This window comes from Lissotriton vulgaris, chromosome 10 (assembly GCF_964263255.1).
Source record: "Lissotriton vulgaris chromosome 10, aLisVul1.2, whole genome shotgun sequence".
Classification (NCBI taxonomy): Eukaryota; Metazoa; Chordata; class Amphibia; order Caudata; family Salamandridae; genus Lissotriton; species Lissotriton vulgaris.
Window position 1 is genome coordinate 372,458,310 of NC_141698.1, and position 17,423 is coordinate 372,475,732.

The window sequence follows — 17,423 nt, forward strand, 5'->3', positions numbered from 1 at the left end:
TTCAGGGAGACCAGTCTTCAGCTTCTCCTGGGATTACAAAGATTTGTTGGTGTAGTGCTTAGAAGTCAGAAGACTTCCAACAAGCCTTTGAGTATGCATCTATGAAATAGACAGGTAACAATCCTGCAAGAGTTTAGCAAGAGCTAGCACGCATGGATTACGCGCCAATGTCAGGGAGACCGGAGTTAGCAAATGTGGTTTGCATAGTTTCAGGCACCAGGGCATAGATTTGTATTCACCCATGAACCTGTTGCTTATGTCAAATTCTAGAAAAGTGGATGAGGAACTGAAGCCAGAAACGAAGATGGTCAAAGTACATATGTTGCAGGGTACAAATGGGAAGCAGTCAGTGTTGTGAGAGACAGGTGGAGGGCGGGCAATGGAATCAAAGCAGGAAAGGATAAATATGCATGTGCTGGAGTTAGAACAGCACAGTGAACAGTGAGTTGGGACAGTGAACAGTGGATGATGAGTTGGGACAGTGAGCGGTAGATGATCCGGGATCACTACAATCACATTTAATATTTTCACTTGGTAAAAAAGTGGTAACAAATTCTATGTGAAGGTTTCTGTTTGAATACTTCCTATTACCATGGTACAAGAAACCTGTGTGCAAAGCATGAAAATAAAACCGAAATTATTATTTGAATTTTAAAATATTGTGAATTTGAAAAATGTCAACCATCCTCTATGTTTTCACTGTAATCATCAACAATAGTTACAGACACACTGTTGGCACTCTACATACAGCTGCCCTTAGCCAAAAGCCCTTTTGAGGAACACAATGGAACAGGCAGTGGTTACACCATATCATTAATATTCAGAGTGTACCTGCCAACAACTTCGCCCTGCATTAATATCATATACTTTACTGGCAATGCACTGTACTGGTAGTTGTACTCCATAGAATACCTGAGTGGTTTGAAGTTCCACTTTATTAACTCCCTTCGCTCCCTGAATTGTACCTTACAAAAGAACACATTCTAAAGAGAACTCTTGAATAAGTATTTACCTCTCTTCAGTTTCTGGGGCATCGGGTGGCAAAAGCGCAGATTGCTGGGGTTCTGTGTTTCTCAGATCAATATAGACTGTTGGTGGCGATGGAGGGCATATCAAAAACGCATTTTCAGCTTTGATGTTGGCAGAAGGTGAGAGGCAGACAACGCTGACAGAAGAATATTTTTTTTTTTTAGAAAACAAGTTATGCACAAATCATATTAAAGAGTGGTTAAATTACATGACAGAACAAGTTAAGAAATTAATGTCAAATATCAATGTATTTATCTAGAACCAGCATAGATCAAATGTACCCATGAACCTAGGTGAGAAAGAGTGCAGGTTGAGAACATTTACTGATAATTCATACTTGTGCAGATGGCGAGCATCTAGCCCACATATGCAGGCAGTACTTACCACATACCTCTCCCATAGAAAAGCCCCTTTCTGTAGCTGTTTTAGGATGTGACATCAGAAACAGCAAGTGTTGTTAATGGAAGAAACTCCTAGTCCAGGGACGAGCAAGTGGGTACCATTTGTGCAGAAAAAGCTCAAAGTAGATGCCTATGCAGATGAGTTGCTCATTGTCCATGCCAGCACGACTTATAAGGGTTTGGACAGGATCATATTCAGTTAGTTACAAGCTCAAAGACCACACCTACCTGGATAACTAGTTCTTGCTCTCTGTGGACAACAATTCTAGCCCAATACCAATTTCAGTGATTGATGAGAAACTTATAGCCAATATTTGCGCAGATGATAAACTAGAAGGCCGTAGGTTTGCAACGGAGCAATACTGTACAATGGAGAAGCTCATAACATCAGAAAAGCAGACAGCTTGGGTAATCCATACAAGGTTGCGTGCATGCTGTTTGTGCTACTGATAATCAGTGGCTTGACGGAATTTAAATACGCTTTTTCCTTGGGCTTACACTGAACATGTAATTAAACTTACTCTTATTTGAGAATGTCACACATTTATACATTCATGTTATCATATGTTGAAATCACACATGAATATCACGCATGGGTTAATTTATATAATGTTGCGGCACATTGTAGAGTGATTAAACATATTTTGAAGCTCAAGTTTGTCATTTAAAATTGACCCATTACATTCCCTCATTTTCATGGCCCTGAAACCACTGTCGTGTAACTGACAAATGGTCCCAAAAAGTGCATGATCTAGCAGGGCTCTGGAAAGAGATCTCCATGTCCTGAAAGTCGTTTTTTTGATTCAGACAATTGTCATATTGGGATAGAATGCATATTGGCATTTCTGTACTGTATGTTTGGGACTTTATACTTACTGCAATATTTATTATGTATTTTTAAAGTGGGCAACAATGTATCTGTAACTTGTAACTTTTATGGTTTTATGGTGTGAACCGAAGAAAGTTTATTGAATAATAGTGAAAAATTGTCACATTAGGATAGAATCAAAGAGCTGGTAAATGTATTTCCCAGCCCAGTGCCAATCTTTTGAATGATAGAAAATACTTAAACACACAAAATACTACACAGCGCAATTAGGGGAATGTGACACAAGATTGGAATCTTGATTGTAATCTTGAGCTGCTACAAATTTTGGTACCAGACATGGGATACAGCATTAGGGATCTAGCTAGGAAAATGCTAACTTTTTAGATTTTAGGGGGGTGGCTCCCTCTGACAAATCTCCTTTTCAGCATTTGTAGCACCCTTAGGCTGGTTGCAGATGGGACACTGGTATGGCAGGGGATCCTAGGACCTGATCTTGACTTTGTTGTTAACTGTATAATTGGGTCCTCTAGGCCGATCAAGGCATTCACATCAGCGCTGATGGAGCGTTGTGGCTCCAACATCGGCAGTCTCTCATTCATGGAGAGCTGACAATCTAAACCTTGATACTTGATTTTGTCTTAAGGCTTGGTGTGGCTCATGACCAGAACTGTTAGAGGAACCGGGGGGCCTGTTTTAGTCTCTCCACCTGCAGGGTCAGGAACACTCCTTACCTCTCCCAGAACACAGGCAAGCCTCTTGGGTCCAGGCAAAGCCTCAGTTCCTCTATGAGAACGTTCAGACTGCAGGAGATGTCTCTGAACGTTTGGGAGATTGGCTATAATGCAGACACCAGCCCTGGCCACACAGCAGTCCTTTGAGTATTTTGTGGAGCACGTCTTTCCTTGGTCTTGAAGAATTTTGAATTGGAGTAAAGTAATGTGATTTGGATCCCACTTTGTAAACATTTTCCAGACAAGGGATGTCGATCCACTGTTTAAGGTTTCAGACCTGTTTGGGGGGGAGGGGGGGCTTTGTGCTTGGCGGTGGCTCTCACAGCTGGGAGCAGTGATGCTGGCTCCAAAACACAGGGAAATGAAGTGTGAATCTCTGCATCTAGCAGTCATTCGACCTCCTTCTGTAAGGAATCAGACATAGACAGTGCCTAGAAATGTCCTCACCTTGAACAACTCTCTCCCCTACCATGCACAAAATGACAGTGCTCAGGAAGAAATTAATATTAGCCCTTTTAAAACAAGTTCCTTGTTCAGTTTCCAAGGGGAGTCTGCCTCCACCCTCCTTGACTTCATCGTCTGGGTCTCCAGCTACAGGAATGCGGTAATATGTACCCTCTTCAGTCTTGTGTCAGGCTACAATTGATGCTAATGGGCCCGAACTCCCACCACACACAGTGTCCTAACCCCATACATAGCCATACACTCTACACACCAATCCACTGAACACACAAACTTAAAATATCAGTGCTAAGATCTGAGGTTCACAAAACAACAGAATTTGAGATGGGCATCTACACTATTCCCTGAGGAAAAGGTCTGGTCACATTACTCATTCACAAAACCCAGTACCCTGTCACCGTTCCTTTATGTGACTTAGCCAGGGCATTGGTAGTAGTCCTATGTCCGCTATGAGGCAGGCTGCGAGAAATCTATTTGCCCATTCACCATCAGGACAAGCTATTTTTAGGGTCTACTGGCTTGGTCTGGCAAGTTGTTTATAACTTGTTACATTTGCTTTTTGTTAAAATTCAGAGTTCAAATGTCAGCTTATGTCTTCTAACAAATTGCTGCTTGTTTTATCCTGAAGATTGGTGTTTACTTTTTTTCCTCTGACTGCAAAGATTTTGTAAAGTAAACTGTCCGACAATAATGCTGAGCACACCGCATTAAATAGCTTGTAAATGCTGTACAAATATTAAAAAATATATTTCAGTAGTTTGGAAAACACTTTTTGGAATTCTGAAGTGAGATGGAAACAAAGATTTGAATACGATCAAAACAAATTAGAACACTTGGTGATGCGCAAATGAAAAATATTTGCTGAAACACGATTTCCTCACATTTTTAGTTGGTACGCTACATCGTTTTATCAGTAAAACTGCATATTAGTGGGAACGTTTGTGGCCATTTCATAGGAAAATGTCTGTCTGTACATGACCGTGCACTACCATATTATGCTTTAGTAATGTATTTATTAAAAGTGAGAGTTTTTAAACGTAAACTGAGAAACATCCTATCCAGATAACAAACCTATGAATGAACTAAAAGGCAAGTGAAGGGTCATATGTGGGCTAGATTGCTATTATACAGTATGTAAAAGTTTAGTCTAATAAATCAAATGAGATTTTTGTATTGCAGACCTTCTGAACTCACACCTTTGAAAGTGCTCTCACATGTGATAATAAAGAAAAAGGCGACTCTGTGAAATAAAATATTTGCCTAGGATCACACAATTTGAGACGAGTTTATGGGCCTGGTGCACTTTTCCAGGTCACAGACTAGGTTCTGTGACGCACATTAACATGGACAGAACTAAGGTCTCTGTGCACATAGGCATAAGTGGTATGCCGTTGCCAAATTAAAAAGTCAGAATACAAGTTTCAAAAGCTGATATATGTATGCGTTACGTGTGATTTTCACATTCACATCTCGCATCCCTAAAGATACAATGTGCTATTTTCACTCGAAGCCAATATCAGTTCACATTTTAAGTCGGGTGAGGCACTTAATTTTTATGTGAGATTAAAAAACATGGGGTCCTGGCATTCAATAAACTTGCTAATGATTATTTGAAAATCCCAAGGATAAAGATAAACCAACAATGTGGTAACAATGGGCTATAAGAGAGAATAGGGTAATGAGATGGAAACGAAAAAAATGAAAAGTGCAAAAAACATCAACAATCTAGAGAAAGCGCCTCAAGATCTAAACATGATAGTCAACAAAAAAATATATTGATGAGGATCTGAAAGAGTTCTAAATTGTCGGACTGTGCTTTAGCAGAACTATTATATTTAAAAGGTGTCCTGTTTTGCATGCAACTGTAGAGCTCTTTCTGTTTTAGAAAAAGGTCAACGTTCAGGTATTTTTGATTATGTGTACCAGCACCAATGTGCTCCGAGATTCTCACATGGTGGCTCCGTTCAAGTGAAAATCTGCAACACCATACATTTCTGAAATGTCATTATGCTGCAAAATCCAGGATGGAGTGACATGAGTTTGTCACATGTCTCTCTATCGTGCACTTGGAAGAGTTGTTTATTCATATTTTAGGAATTTAGATCTAATTCAACGATAATTGACACTAAAAGCAAGGAATGACACAAAGAAAATGAGTTACTTACCTGCAACTACAGTTCTCCAGCACTGGTATCTTTCATAGATTCACATGTTTAAATCATTCTTGTCGTCATAGTGGGAGTCCTAGGGTATCATTATAAAAGCAATAGATAATACTATCATGGGCTACAATGCAATGAATAGTCACTGCAATAGCCTATCTACCTTGTTTTGTAAAAAAAATGAGGGCCAAACTTAAACAACAACCAATAAGGGGACAGCACCCTGTAGAACACTCCTAAGAGAGGCTGAGTTCCTTAGGTTTTCAAGTACAAGTGGGAAACTATATACGTGAGGAAATAGGGGAATCCTCTCATGGGAGGAGCGTGGGTCGCATGTGGATCTATGAATGATACCAATACTAGAGAACTATAGTTACAGGTAGGTACCTCATTTTCTTCTACAGTATTGGATCTTTCATAGATTCACGTGCTTGAATCAGAGTAGATAGCAGTTGTATAGACAAATATGCACAGAAGCAAAAATTAAATACCCTTGGAGGATAATGGGTAACAATATAAATGCATCTACATAGCTATACATAATACCTTTATAATGAAAAAACATATAAATGAAGAAAGAAAAAATGCCACTAACGGTAGAAGCTTACCTTATTGTAACAGATGTCCTAAGACCGCATGTCCTACAACTGTGCCACTCTAAGTTGCCAGATCCCAGCAATAATGCAGCGTGTGAAAGTATGTGTACTCTTCCACACTGCGGCACGGCAAATCTTGACAAACTGGATGCCAGGAAACAGGGCAGAAGAAGGGATAATTTGCCCTCGTGGAATGTGCTTTAGCATTGTCCGTGAGCAGTTCACCCGCTTTAGCATGGCAGAGCAGAATAGTTGGTGCAATCCATCTTGAAATAGTCCTCTTTGTGACTGCATTACCCAGTCTTTGAAGAACTTATGAGACCAGCAATTGGTCTGTTTTGTGAAGATGTTTAGTTCTTTGCAAATAAAACTTAAGACAGCTTTTGACATCTAAAGAGTGAAGAGATTTGCTGAGGACAATAGGCTAATTAAGGTAAAACTGAGTTGGAACCTTCGGGATGAATTTAGGATTTGTGCTCAGTAAAACATAGTTGTCAGTGAATCGTAGATAATGTCTCTATTGGTGAAAGCTTGACTTAACTTACTCTCCCCGCAGAGGTAAGAGCCAGATGTAATGCCACTTTCCAAGTTAGAAATCTGAGCTCTATTTTGTATATTGGCTCAAACTATGGTTTCATCAGTTGAGATAGGACTATGTTGAGATGCCAATCTGGCGGAGGAGGTCGAATGGAAGGAAAAGTCCTGAATAAATCTTTTGTGAATTGTCTGATGATATGGGAGAAGCAAAGTGAGGAAGTATCGGAAGTACGCCTGTATTGGGAGATGGCTGTGAAGTGGATACTCACCAATGCGTACGCCAGTCCTGACTTTTCCAGAGAGAGGAGATAAGTCAAAACTTGTTCCGGAGAGGAGATAAGAGGGTGGATATTGTTTCGAAGGTACCAAGAACTAAAACGCTATATGTTTTATTGGTAGACTCAGCTCTAGCCGTGGACAAAACATCCTTACAGTCCTGGGGGATGTCTAGAACTTTAAATTCATTGAATTTAGGTGCTAAGCATGCAACTGAAGAAAGTCTGGATGCGAAGGCAGGATTTCTCCTTTTCTCATGGTCAGTAGAGTTGTTATCACTGGAAGGCGATAAGAATTGGACTTCGAGAGTATGAGTAGCTCAGTGGACCAGTGTGGGCGGGGCCAATACAGAGCAATCAGGATCAACCAGCACGGTTCACTTTTCATCTTCATTAGAACCTTGGAGATGAGAGGGCATGAGGGAAAAGTGTAATCAAAGAATCCTGACAAACTTATCGAAACACATTCCCCCATGACCATCTCTGAGGTTACCAAATGGCGAAGAACCAGCATTTTTGGTTCTCTTGAGATGCAAAGAGGTCTAAGTTGGGTGTTCCCCATTTCCGGAAGATGGAGTCGAGAATTAGCTGAGTTCCCACTTGTGACATGTCTGACCTATTCTGCTCAAGGTGTCTGCTAGGTTGTTTCTTACTCCTGGAATATGTTCCACCTTGATGAAGATGTGCTGTAGTAATGCCCATTCCCAGATGTTTTGAGCTTCTAAGGGAAGAATCAGAGACCCTGCTTGTTGATATAGTGCATGGAGGGGTATTGTCCATACGAATGAGGATGGGGATGCTCGTATTCTTAGGAGAAACGACTGAAGAGCTAGGAAAATTGCCCTCAATTCCAGGAAGCTGATGTGCATCCTGGAGAGAGAGAGACTCCATTTGCCATTTACTTTGAGGTCTTGAAGGTGAGCTTCCCAGCCCTCGAAAGAGGCATCCATGGTCAGAACGAACTCTGAAAGTGGAGAGAGGAATGTCAGACCCACAGAGAGATTGCTGAGGACTGCCACCAAGGAAGTTCTCTTTTCATGATTGGAGTGATCTGAATAATGTCCTTGAATGATCCAGTCACCTGAAGCCATTGCCTGTCCAACTGCTCTTGGTAAGGCCTCATTCTGAGACGTGTGTGGGGTACTATAAGGTTGGCCGAGGACATCACGCCAAGACAGGATTTGAGGAGACAGACAGAAGCGAACTCTTTTTTGGATTGATTGTGAGCCAGCAATATTATGGTGTTTTGCCTTTCTGTGGACAAGAATGCCTTGTTTTGGGAAGAGGAGCTACGCAGCAACCAAGATGGCCGCATAGGCTCCCGGCTCCGCCGACCCCCGCCTGCTGCTTGAAGATCCTGCAAGATATCCTGATTTTACGCCCAACCCCCGAGTGGATGAACTGTTGCTGAACCTGACGGTGCGGTCCCGAGAATTTTATCGCCCAGATTGACAGAGTTGTGTTGTGTTTAAGATCTCAGCCTAATCCAGCTTCTGAGCCGGGGCCTCGAGTACTTGCCCAGCCGGGTGGCAGTTGAATAGCATCGGCCGTGGGACTCAGATAGGGTCCGGTCTCTTACAGTGGAGGTTATCCTGTCCTGTTTTTGGTGGCGAGTGTCTGGTCTGTTTTATACTGACGGAGTGGTGATAGGCTTCGTCTGTGGCTGTGGGGGTGGGTCCCCATCCCCGGCGACCCGGTCGCCACATCCAGGGTGTGCTGGGCCGGGGCCCTCGCTCATGGTGGTTTACTGCTGATCAATAATGCACCCTCTGTTGCCGTCCATTCCGCTCTTGCCTCTTCTCCCGGAGAGACCCGGCTCTTTGAGGAACCCGCCTATGCTTGGAACCGAGCGAGTGGAGGCGGATCGGACGATCTGTGAGCCGTCCTTGAAGACCGTAATGGCCGCCATCGGGGCGCTTCAATTGCATCTGGAGACCATTCTCTATAAAATGATCGCTGGTGACATCGAAACTGGGACCCGAGTCTGGGCTCTGTTCTATTACATGACTCAACGAACTGATTCTCCCATGATGCCCGTAGTAAAGGAGGATGGAGACCCCTTGTGCGATAATGTTTTGACGCCATTGACCTGTTCGCAGAATACTTGCGGGATTGTTTCTCTGGGGGTATCACTGCATTCACCATCGCAGCCGATTATTGTGGAGCTACCTGGTTCTTCACTCCTTGAGACTACGACTAGCAAAAACCAAAAATCACTACTGTCCCTTCCTGCCCTTGTGGTTCTTCTACATCTACGGAGGAAAGGATATCTGGACTGTATGTCGGTGAGGGAGATCTTACCGGTGGCGGATGCTAGCAGAGACTCAATGTGTTTGATTGGTCTCATATTAATCTTTATTGAACTTCCAACGAACTTTGACTCTCCTGGGGCGGTGATGGCGTTACCGGACAGAGTCCGCATGAAAGATCGTAGGGGTCAAGGATGAGACTGTTGGTCTGGGTCTGATTTCGGGGATTTAGAGGACTAGGGATTCGCTAACGTAATGCTTGCGGGAGGTTGGGCGGTGCTCAACGTCTCCCCTGTCTGGCTCTGTCTATAATATTTTTGAGTACTTGGTGGTCTTCGGACAGGGGTTGTTTGTTTCAGGCGGGGGGAAAGGTGTCCGGGAGTTTGCAGGACATTCTCCTCCTCCATTCTTCTTCTTTTACTTTTTGTAGTTTAGTTAGTCGGGGCGACAGGCACGCTGCTAGTTGGGGTTAGGCGGAAGCCACATGCAGGGGTGCAGGGTGAGGGGATGGGTCTATAGTTTTGTTAGTTAGTTTAGTCTTTATGGTTTCTTTATCTCACGCTTTCCTTTCGCTCTCTTTTCATAACGTTGTGGTATTATCCTGACCTCATATGTATTCCAGTATCTGGTGACCGTACTTCCTTTTCTATCCTGGCGTCAATGGGTGGGCGGGGTCAGGGTGCGGGCGACTGCGTTGGGTTATAGATTGATTTGTCGTACATCCTGTTTTGTGCTTGCTAGCGCAGGCGTCTCGATCGTTCCCTTTAAATTGATCTGTGATTATTCTATTTTTGTACCTGATCACTTTATCATAGTGTTTGAATGTATGGCACCAGATATGTCTGTTTCTTTTTCCTTGCTTTTTAGATTGGGGGGGGGGGGTTTAAACATAAAATGAAACCTTCGTCTTATCCTGTAACGTGTTCTGAGTTCAATACAATGTTTATCCTGATTCGCTGACGGACCTCAGGGTTGTCGACTGAAGAGCTGTGTCTTTTGATAATATAGTGGGTCTTATTCTTGTGTTGCGGCCGGCCCCTGCGGTTGTTGGCCCGTGCGTGTAATTTTATTGAACTGTACAATAAAGGTTCTTTAAAAAAATAAAAAAAATGCCTTGTTTTGGAGGGTATCCAAACTTGCATCAAAGAAAAGTTATCCGTTGAGAGGGTGTGAGAACAGACTTCTAGTAGTTTACTGAAAGCCCAGAGAGAGAAACAGTTGGAGGCAGATGGATATGGCCTCCGAAGCCAAGTGAAGAGAAAGGGCCTTCATTAGCCAGTTGTTGAGATATAGGAAAATCTGCAGCACCTGTTATCGTAGGTGTGCTGCCACAGGAATGAGAAATTTGGTAAATACCCAAGGAGCTGAGCAGAGACCAGAGGAGAGGACCTTGAATTTATAGTGTGAGCCTGCAACTGTGAAACAGAGAAACATTTGGTGTTTGGGATGGATAGGAATATGGACATATGCATCCTGTAACTTGAGGCCAGACAGCAAATCCAAATGGTTCAGAAGTTGCAATATCTCCTGGAGAGTTACCATGCAGAAGGATTTTTTCTGTAGGTATTTGTTGACCTTTCTGAGGTCCAGAATGGGACGCCATTCTTCCGACCTTTTCTTCACAAGAGAAAAGCGGGAGTAGAAGCCCATTCCCCTTTGAGAGGGTGGAACTCTCTCTATAGCTCCTTTTTGTAGAACGATGAATGCCTCTTTCCCGAGTAACTGAAGATGGGATAGCAGAGATTTTTGTGGTGGTACTGTGACAAACTCTAGGGTATGGCCATGCTTTATTATATGCAGGACCCATTTGTCTGAGGTAATTTTTTGCCATTGATTGTAATAATGTGTGTTACGTGCTCCTCTGGAGGGTAGGATACAGTAGAGTGCAGCAGGCGCCAAGACATTGTCACTGCTTTCTAACAGCATCTCTGGATTATACTGGTTGTTTACATCTGTGTTGCCTGGAGTATGCAGCCTCTGGTGGTGCACGATAGGCCTGTTACTATTGGTAGGAAGGGCAAAATTACTGATAGGTCTTAGGTTGATATCTCTGGTAGGCCCCACGAAATGAATAGGCTCCTCTACCATGAGCTCCACGAGATGGGGTCTTCCTATATTGGAGCCTGCCCAAAGCTTTGGCGGTCTCGGTGTTTGCCTTAATGGCCTGTAAGGTGTTATCTATGTGCTTACCGAAAAGCGCATCGCCATCAAAAGGCATGTCAAGAACCTTACTTTACACCACAGGGCAGAATGTTATTGCCCTCAACCAACCCTGATGTCTAAGGACGGCTACTCCAGTGAGCTGACGAAAAGCCAGGGAAGCCACATCTATGCCACCTCAATAATCTCTGAGGCAGATCTTTCTCCTTCTAACAATATCTTTCTCTCCTCTAGCCTTTTGTCTTCCGTAAGAAGATCCACATATGGGGTGGTATCGGACTGCATTTGGCAGTCGTATCTTCCTAATATCGCCAGTGCGATGGTCGCGCGCACAGTAGTACATGAGGTGGTGGTAAACCTCTTGCCGATGTTATCAAGGTGCCTACCTTCTTTATCTGGCTGGTGGAGCTGTGATAGGCACTAATAGATTCATTGACTCACTGAGTCAGGTTTCGAGTGTCCTACCAGACAAGCTGGTGCATCATCAGAAGCCTTGTATTTCTTGTCTATTTGAGGTAAAACTGCGATAACTGTAGCAGATGTTCTCATGATTTTCACACCTTCCTCTCAAATATTGTCTATTAAAGGGGTTGCCCTCACAGGCTTCTGAGATTGGTCTTTAAAATCGTAAAGAAAGCAGTCAGACTGCTTGACGGTCATCGGTAGCTGAAAGCAGGAGGATACTCTTTCTGTTAATGCATGGAAATCGCCAAGGTCGTCTAGCGCAGCATTCGCTGTTTGAGGAGCTGCAGAAGCAGGCATCAAAATGATGTAGTCTTCTCACTCATTGCCGCTGGTCTAGCACTTTGAATTACGCCTTCCTCCACATCTTCATCATCAGAGGTATCATGCTGTTGCGGAGGTAAAACACTACCTGTAAACACTATAGGCAAAGGATCAAACAGGTGGAGGTGCACTCATCGATTAAAGGAAACATGTACGATAATCCTACAACATGGCTTGCAAATCTTGAACTAATGCAACAGGATAGTGAACCATGGGCTCATGAGCAGGTTCCATATATTTAAGTTTAGCATGTTGATTATGAAACTCCTGTTGATAATAGACCTTATAGTCATATTCATCTTCATCCTGATACTTGACATGAAGCTGAGAAGGATGGTGAGTAGGGCCAAACATGTCATCCTCATCTGACTCTTCCAAAAAGATTGAAGGAGGTAAAGGTGACATAACTGAAGGATTTTGAAGAAAATGCATTATCAACTGTGTCATCAACGAGAACGTCGTCGATGGATGAAGAGGAGTTAGTTGTATCGTCAACAGTCTTTTAAGGCAGGGTGTAGTATGCATCGTCGTCAGTTTCGTTGGCGCCAGCAGTGTCTGTGTCATCGACGAGGACATAATGGGCACTGAAGACGAAGTTAGCGTCGTCCATGCACACACTGTTGTCATCTTTGCGGTTGGCGTTAACAAAGAGGTGGTCATCGACGGAGCAAGCGTCGTCGTCAAGGATGTTGACGTCGACGAAGAGGTAGTTGTCGACTATGTAGGGATCATCAACAAGGAACGTGTCTGAGGTGAGGGTATCTTCGCCGCCGGTATCGTCAATGAAGTCGCTGTCGACGGTAAATCGAAACCTTCGTCGACTGTAGTTTTTTTGACGACGAGAGCGTCGACGACGTTGGAGGGGAAATATGTCCTGGTGGTGATTTCTGCGTTGACAGAGATCCAGAGGAAGGCGCCATCGACACCACAAGCATTTAGAGACTGTAATTTTATAGTAGAGGGCTCTGAAGAGGTTTTCTCATGTTTTGAGATCAGATGGGTTTTCTCCACAGCAGAAAATTAACGCTTTCCTTTTTGTGAGGGACCTGCTGCTTCATGAAGAGATTTTTTAGAAGCTTTTTTATTGATCCCAGGAGAGGCCTGTGAGCTCTCTCTCCTTTTTGATTTTTCCAGAGAGAGGTATGTGAGGCAGAGCTTCGCTCATCCTCAGAGACAACATCAGATTTACTTTTAAGTCTCTGCAGCCAAATTAACAACCACCCTATAGTTAAGGGTTTTGGTTGAAAAAGTTCTACAATGTTGGCAGTACTTTATTTTATGTTTAGGATACAAACAGTAAATACAGTTCTTATGGGGATCTTCAGCCTGGAGCCTCTTCTTACCACACAACCTTAAGAGACCTCTCTTTGAAGAATCCAACATTTTCTGGAAGGTATATGAAGTTTGAAGAACAAACTGAACAAAGTTCAGGGAGACTCCCTGTCACACGACGCGAGGTAGAAAATATGAGGAAATCAGCCTCTCATGGGTGCTGTCGCCTTATTGGTTGTTGTTTAAGATTAGACCTTTTTTTTCAAAAGAAGGTAGATAGGCTATTGCAGTGAATGTTCATTGCTTTTTAGCCTATGATAGTATTATCTACTGCTTTTATAATGATACCGTAGGACTCCCACTAGAAGGACGAGGATGATTAAAGCATGTGAATCTACGAAATATACAATACTGGAGAACATCTTCCTGTATACCACGAAGTCCGTTGGTAAAAATAATGGTCTCATATTTCTCAATGACAGATTTCTCCAGGGACTTTTTATAAAACATGGAACTGGGTGCTTTAAGCGCACTTTAATAAGAAGAAAAAGAGCCATACAGCAAGAAGAAAGGCAATGTGTGAAGGTGTAGTCTCCTTCTACAGTCACAGGACTATCCTTCCGCAATCCTTCTGAATCCAAATAATTGACTAACCTATCCACCACTCAAATCACTTTCATATCTCACTATACTAATTCAACCCTAATCCTTTATGGGTTCCAAAGTAGCTTTCTACTCGCTAAAAAAGTGCTTTGACGCATCATCAGGGGTAGTAAGCGCTATATAAATGTAATTACAATGCAATACAACATAATACAATACAAGAGATTAGGGACACACAGTGACATTGCAATGTCATCATTATCATCATCATCAGCAATGCCTGTCCTCTGGGCAATGTAAGGAGAAAGTAAGATGAGTGCTGTAGAAATATCATCTGTCCGCAGAAAGAACATACATATTAAGAAGGTCTAGGTTCCATTTTGAAAAATGGAAATACAATCCAAGAAACCAGAAAAATGTACCAACCTATTTTTGTCCTGGTCTTTCTCTGGGCTGGTCTTCTTGCACACCATCTGAGTACTGGCAGAATCTCTGTGGGTGTAGGATGTAGCCAGGGATTGCCTTGCGCACAGCAGTTCCAGCTGCTCCATAACTCTTGCTTCAGATCTCAAAGGAGTGCTGTCTGCAAACAAAGTCATGACACGAGAGGGTAGGTTTGGATCATCTAATGGATTCTGTGATGTTGCCGCCCTTGGTCTAAAACTTTTTACAGTAACAGATTTGGGAAATTTGATTTATCTATCGATATACGCCGTACTCGTACTTTTACCTCCTGTGTTTTTGGATGGAGAACTCATGTGGAACCACATAATGAGGGCAGCAAACCCATTGATTTTACAAAAGTAAATACAAGTATTTATTTTTAAAAATGCAAAATTGTAGACGTTTAAAATAAAAGTGCAAAAAACGTTGTTAATAAAGTTAATAAGAAAATTTAAAATGTACTTGAAACTCAAGTACTTCTAGTTTATTGGAACCTTGATATTACCAACTTCTGGCTACCTCAAGCCAGATGTAGAGTGGAAGTCTCTGCATACAAATAACTGGGCCACACACCTCAATTAATTCTTTTTACGCCATGCTTCCAAGCAAAAGAAATGTTTGAAAGGAGTAGAATGTCTGGTGAAACAGAAGAAACTAATCAAGAGGAGGGAGACTACATCAGTAGAGAACATGGAAAGATAGAACTGGCAATACAATGGAAAAGGCAGCTTTACTCGGATGTTTGCAGCTGTCACCCTACGATGCCAGAGGCACTAAAAAAAAGCAAAGTAGCAATGGGTGGGAGCAGAAGTTAAACATGGTGGAACCTGTCCACAAGAGGACCTGCTAGAGCAGTGCAATGGTCAGGCAACAGAGGGATGAAAGAGTGCCTCTGAGGACATGGGTTGTTCTAAATGCCACTTTAACTCCAAAAGAGGCAGCTACATTACAATGCTGTCTCCCATGCAGAGAAATTTATAGGAACATATAATCTGTAAAGGTACATAACAAAAGCGGTTTACATTCACTCTTTATGGCGAACTATACAAAATCATTAGAAGAGATAAAAACGGTTGCTTTAGTTGGGAAAATGTGTACATATCATGACTGGGAAGAATTTATAGAATTTAAATGACTATACTTGCAAGACTTTCATCTCATCCAGGAGCTGTTCATTTAAGAAACAAACCACAATCTAGATAACGGTCGACAAAATGCATCACATGTGCATGAGCTGGTCAGATAAGAGCCTAGGAGTGGTGGACCCATATAATATTTGAACACTGTAGAATAACTGATCAGCCAGGTCCGGCTATCAGAAAAAGGTAATTACATAGTTCAACATTTGACTCCATGACCAAGAAGGATCTATACACTAGTAAAGAAGAGAAAACAAACTAAGATCCAGGTTTAGAACATTTGAGGCCTGCTACTCCCTCCTTCATTGCAACCACTGGGCATACGTTACAAAGACTGTGGGGCTGCTGCTCAAAGCTTCACTGGAGAAGAAAACATGCCTGCCTTCTCAAAAAACTGGACTATGACTCTCAGGAGATATGGCTGATTGTCATCGAAGAGTAGAGCTAAGCTAACTAAAGGACCTGTGAGAGACATCCCGTTGGACGACAACAACAGCTCCAGAGTCATGAGAGCACGCCAGAGAGCAAGGCCTGCTGTATGACACCATCTATGTACATGAGAGGTCTCCAAATCTTCAGACTGGGAGACGTGTGAACCTTCTCAGAACCTACTGCCGCCTATCTATCCTTCCCTAATTGCTCATGAGTTCCTAAAGAAATCTCAACTTTGGACCAGGCCTGGTGATCCACCTGGATAGCTCGAGAAGACAGTCAGGATTCCGAATCTTTGCCCTGACCCTAATATCAACCTAGTTTCCAGTTGGCCTGTGGTCTCTCAGGGCCAGATGTAGGACGCCCAATACCGGTCGGTAATGGCCGAAATTACCGAATTTCGGCCGTTACCGACCGGTATTGGGTTTTTGAGATGTAGGTGGCATTTCTTAATGATTCGGTATTTTACCGAATCGGTAATTTAAGGATTCGGTAAAATACTGAATACTTAACATACCGATTCAGTAACGATTCAGTAAATTACCGAATCCAGGATGTAGGAAGCACTCAAGTTAGTGCATTCCTCAGTTAAGGATTCGTTATTTACCACCAACTAGAAGTTGGTGGTAAATAATGAAAACCTTTGAAAAAGCATTTTTTTTGCTTTTCCAACAGTGCCATGTTGCAGACATACATAGGGCATGTATGTCTGCAACATGTGCACCCATGCACTATTGAAGGGTGCAACAGGATGTCAAAGTGACACCCTGCCACCCTTCAATGTTTCCCCAATTACCGAATCGGTATTTACCGATTTGGTAATTGACATTTAGGGCCCGATGTAGGTAATCCCAGATTACCGATTCTTAAATACCGAATCATACAGATTCGGTATTTTAAAACAGGCAAATGGGATGTAGGTATGTTTACCGATAAAAAAATACCGAATCTGTAAGTTTCGGTAATTACCGAATCGGTAAATACCAATTCGGTAATTGCCATTCATTCCTATGGGCCTGGAGGCCCATAGGAATGAATGCCAAATACCGAATCGGTATTTACCGATTCGGTAAAAGGGGGAAACATTGAAAGATGGCAGGGTGTTACTTTGACACCCTGTTGCACCCCTCAATTGTGTATGGGTGCACATGTTGCATACATACATGCCCTAAGGGCATGTATGTCTGCAACATGGCACTGTTGGAAAAGCAAAAAAAAGCTTTTTCTAAGATTTTCATTTACCACCAACTTGTAGTTGATGGTAAATAACGAATCCTAAAAGGGTAAAAGCACTCATTTGAGTGCTCCCTACATAG

General features: G+C 42.6%; 1 protein-coding gene across 1 annotated transcript in view; it reads right to left on the reverse strand.

Moving 5' to 3' along the window:
• DNAAF8 (dynein axonemal assembly factor 8) overlaps nt 1-17,423 on the reverse strand; it is a 1,006,155-nt gene that overhangs the window by 741,998 nt on the left and 246,734 nt on the right. The window contains exons 6-7 of the mRNA XM_086939618.1: nt 14,519-14,675; nt 1,013-1,165 (exon numbers count right to left, since the gene is read on the reverse strand). Of these exons, the coding sequence (XP_086795744.1) occupies nt 1,013-1,165; nt 14,519-14,675 (310 nt within the window). The remainder of the gene's footprint in view (nt 1-1,012; nt 1,166-14,518; nt 14,676-17,423) is intronic.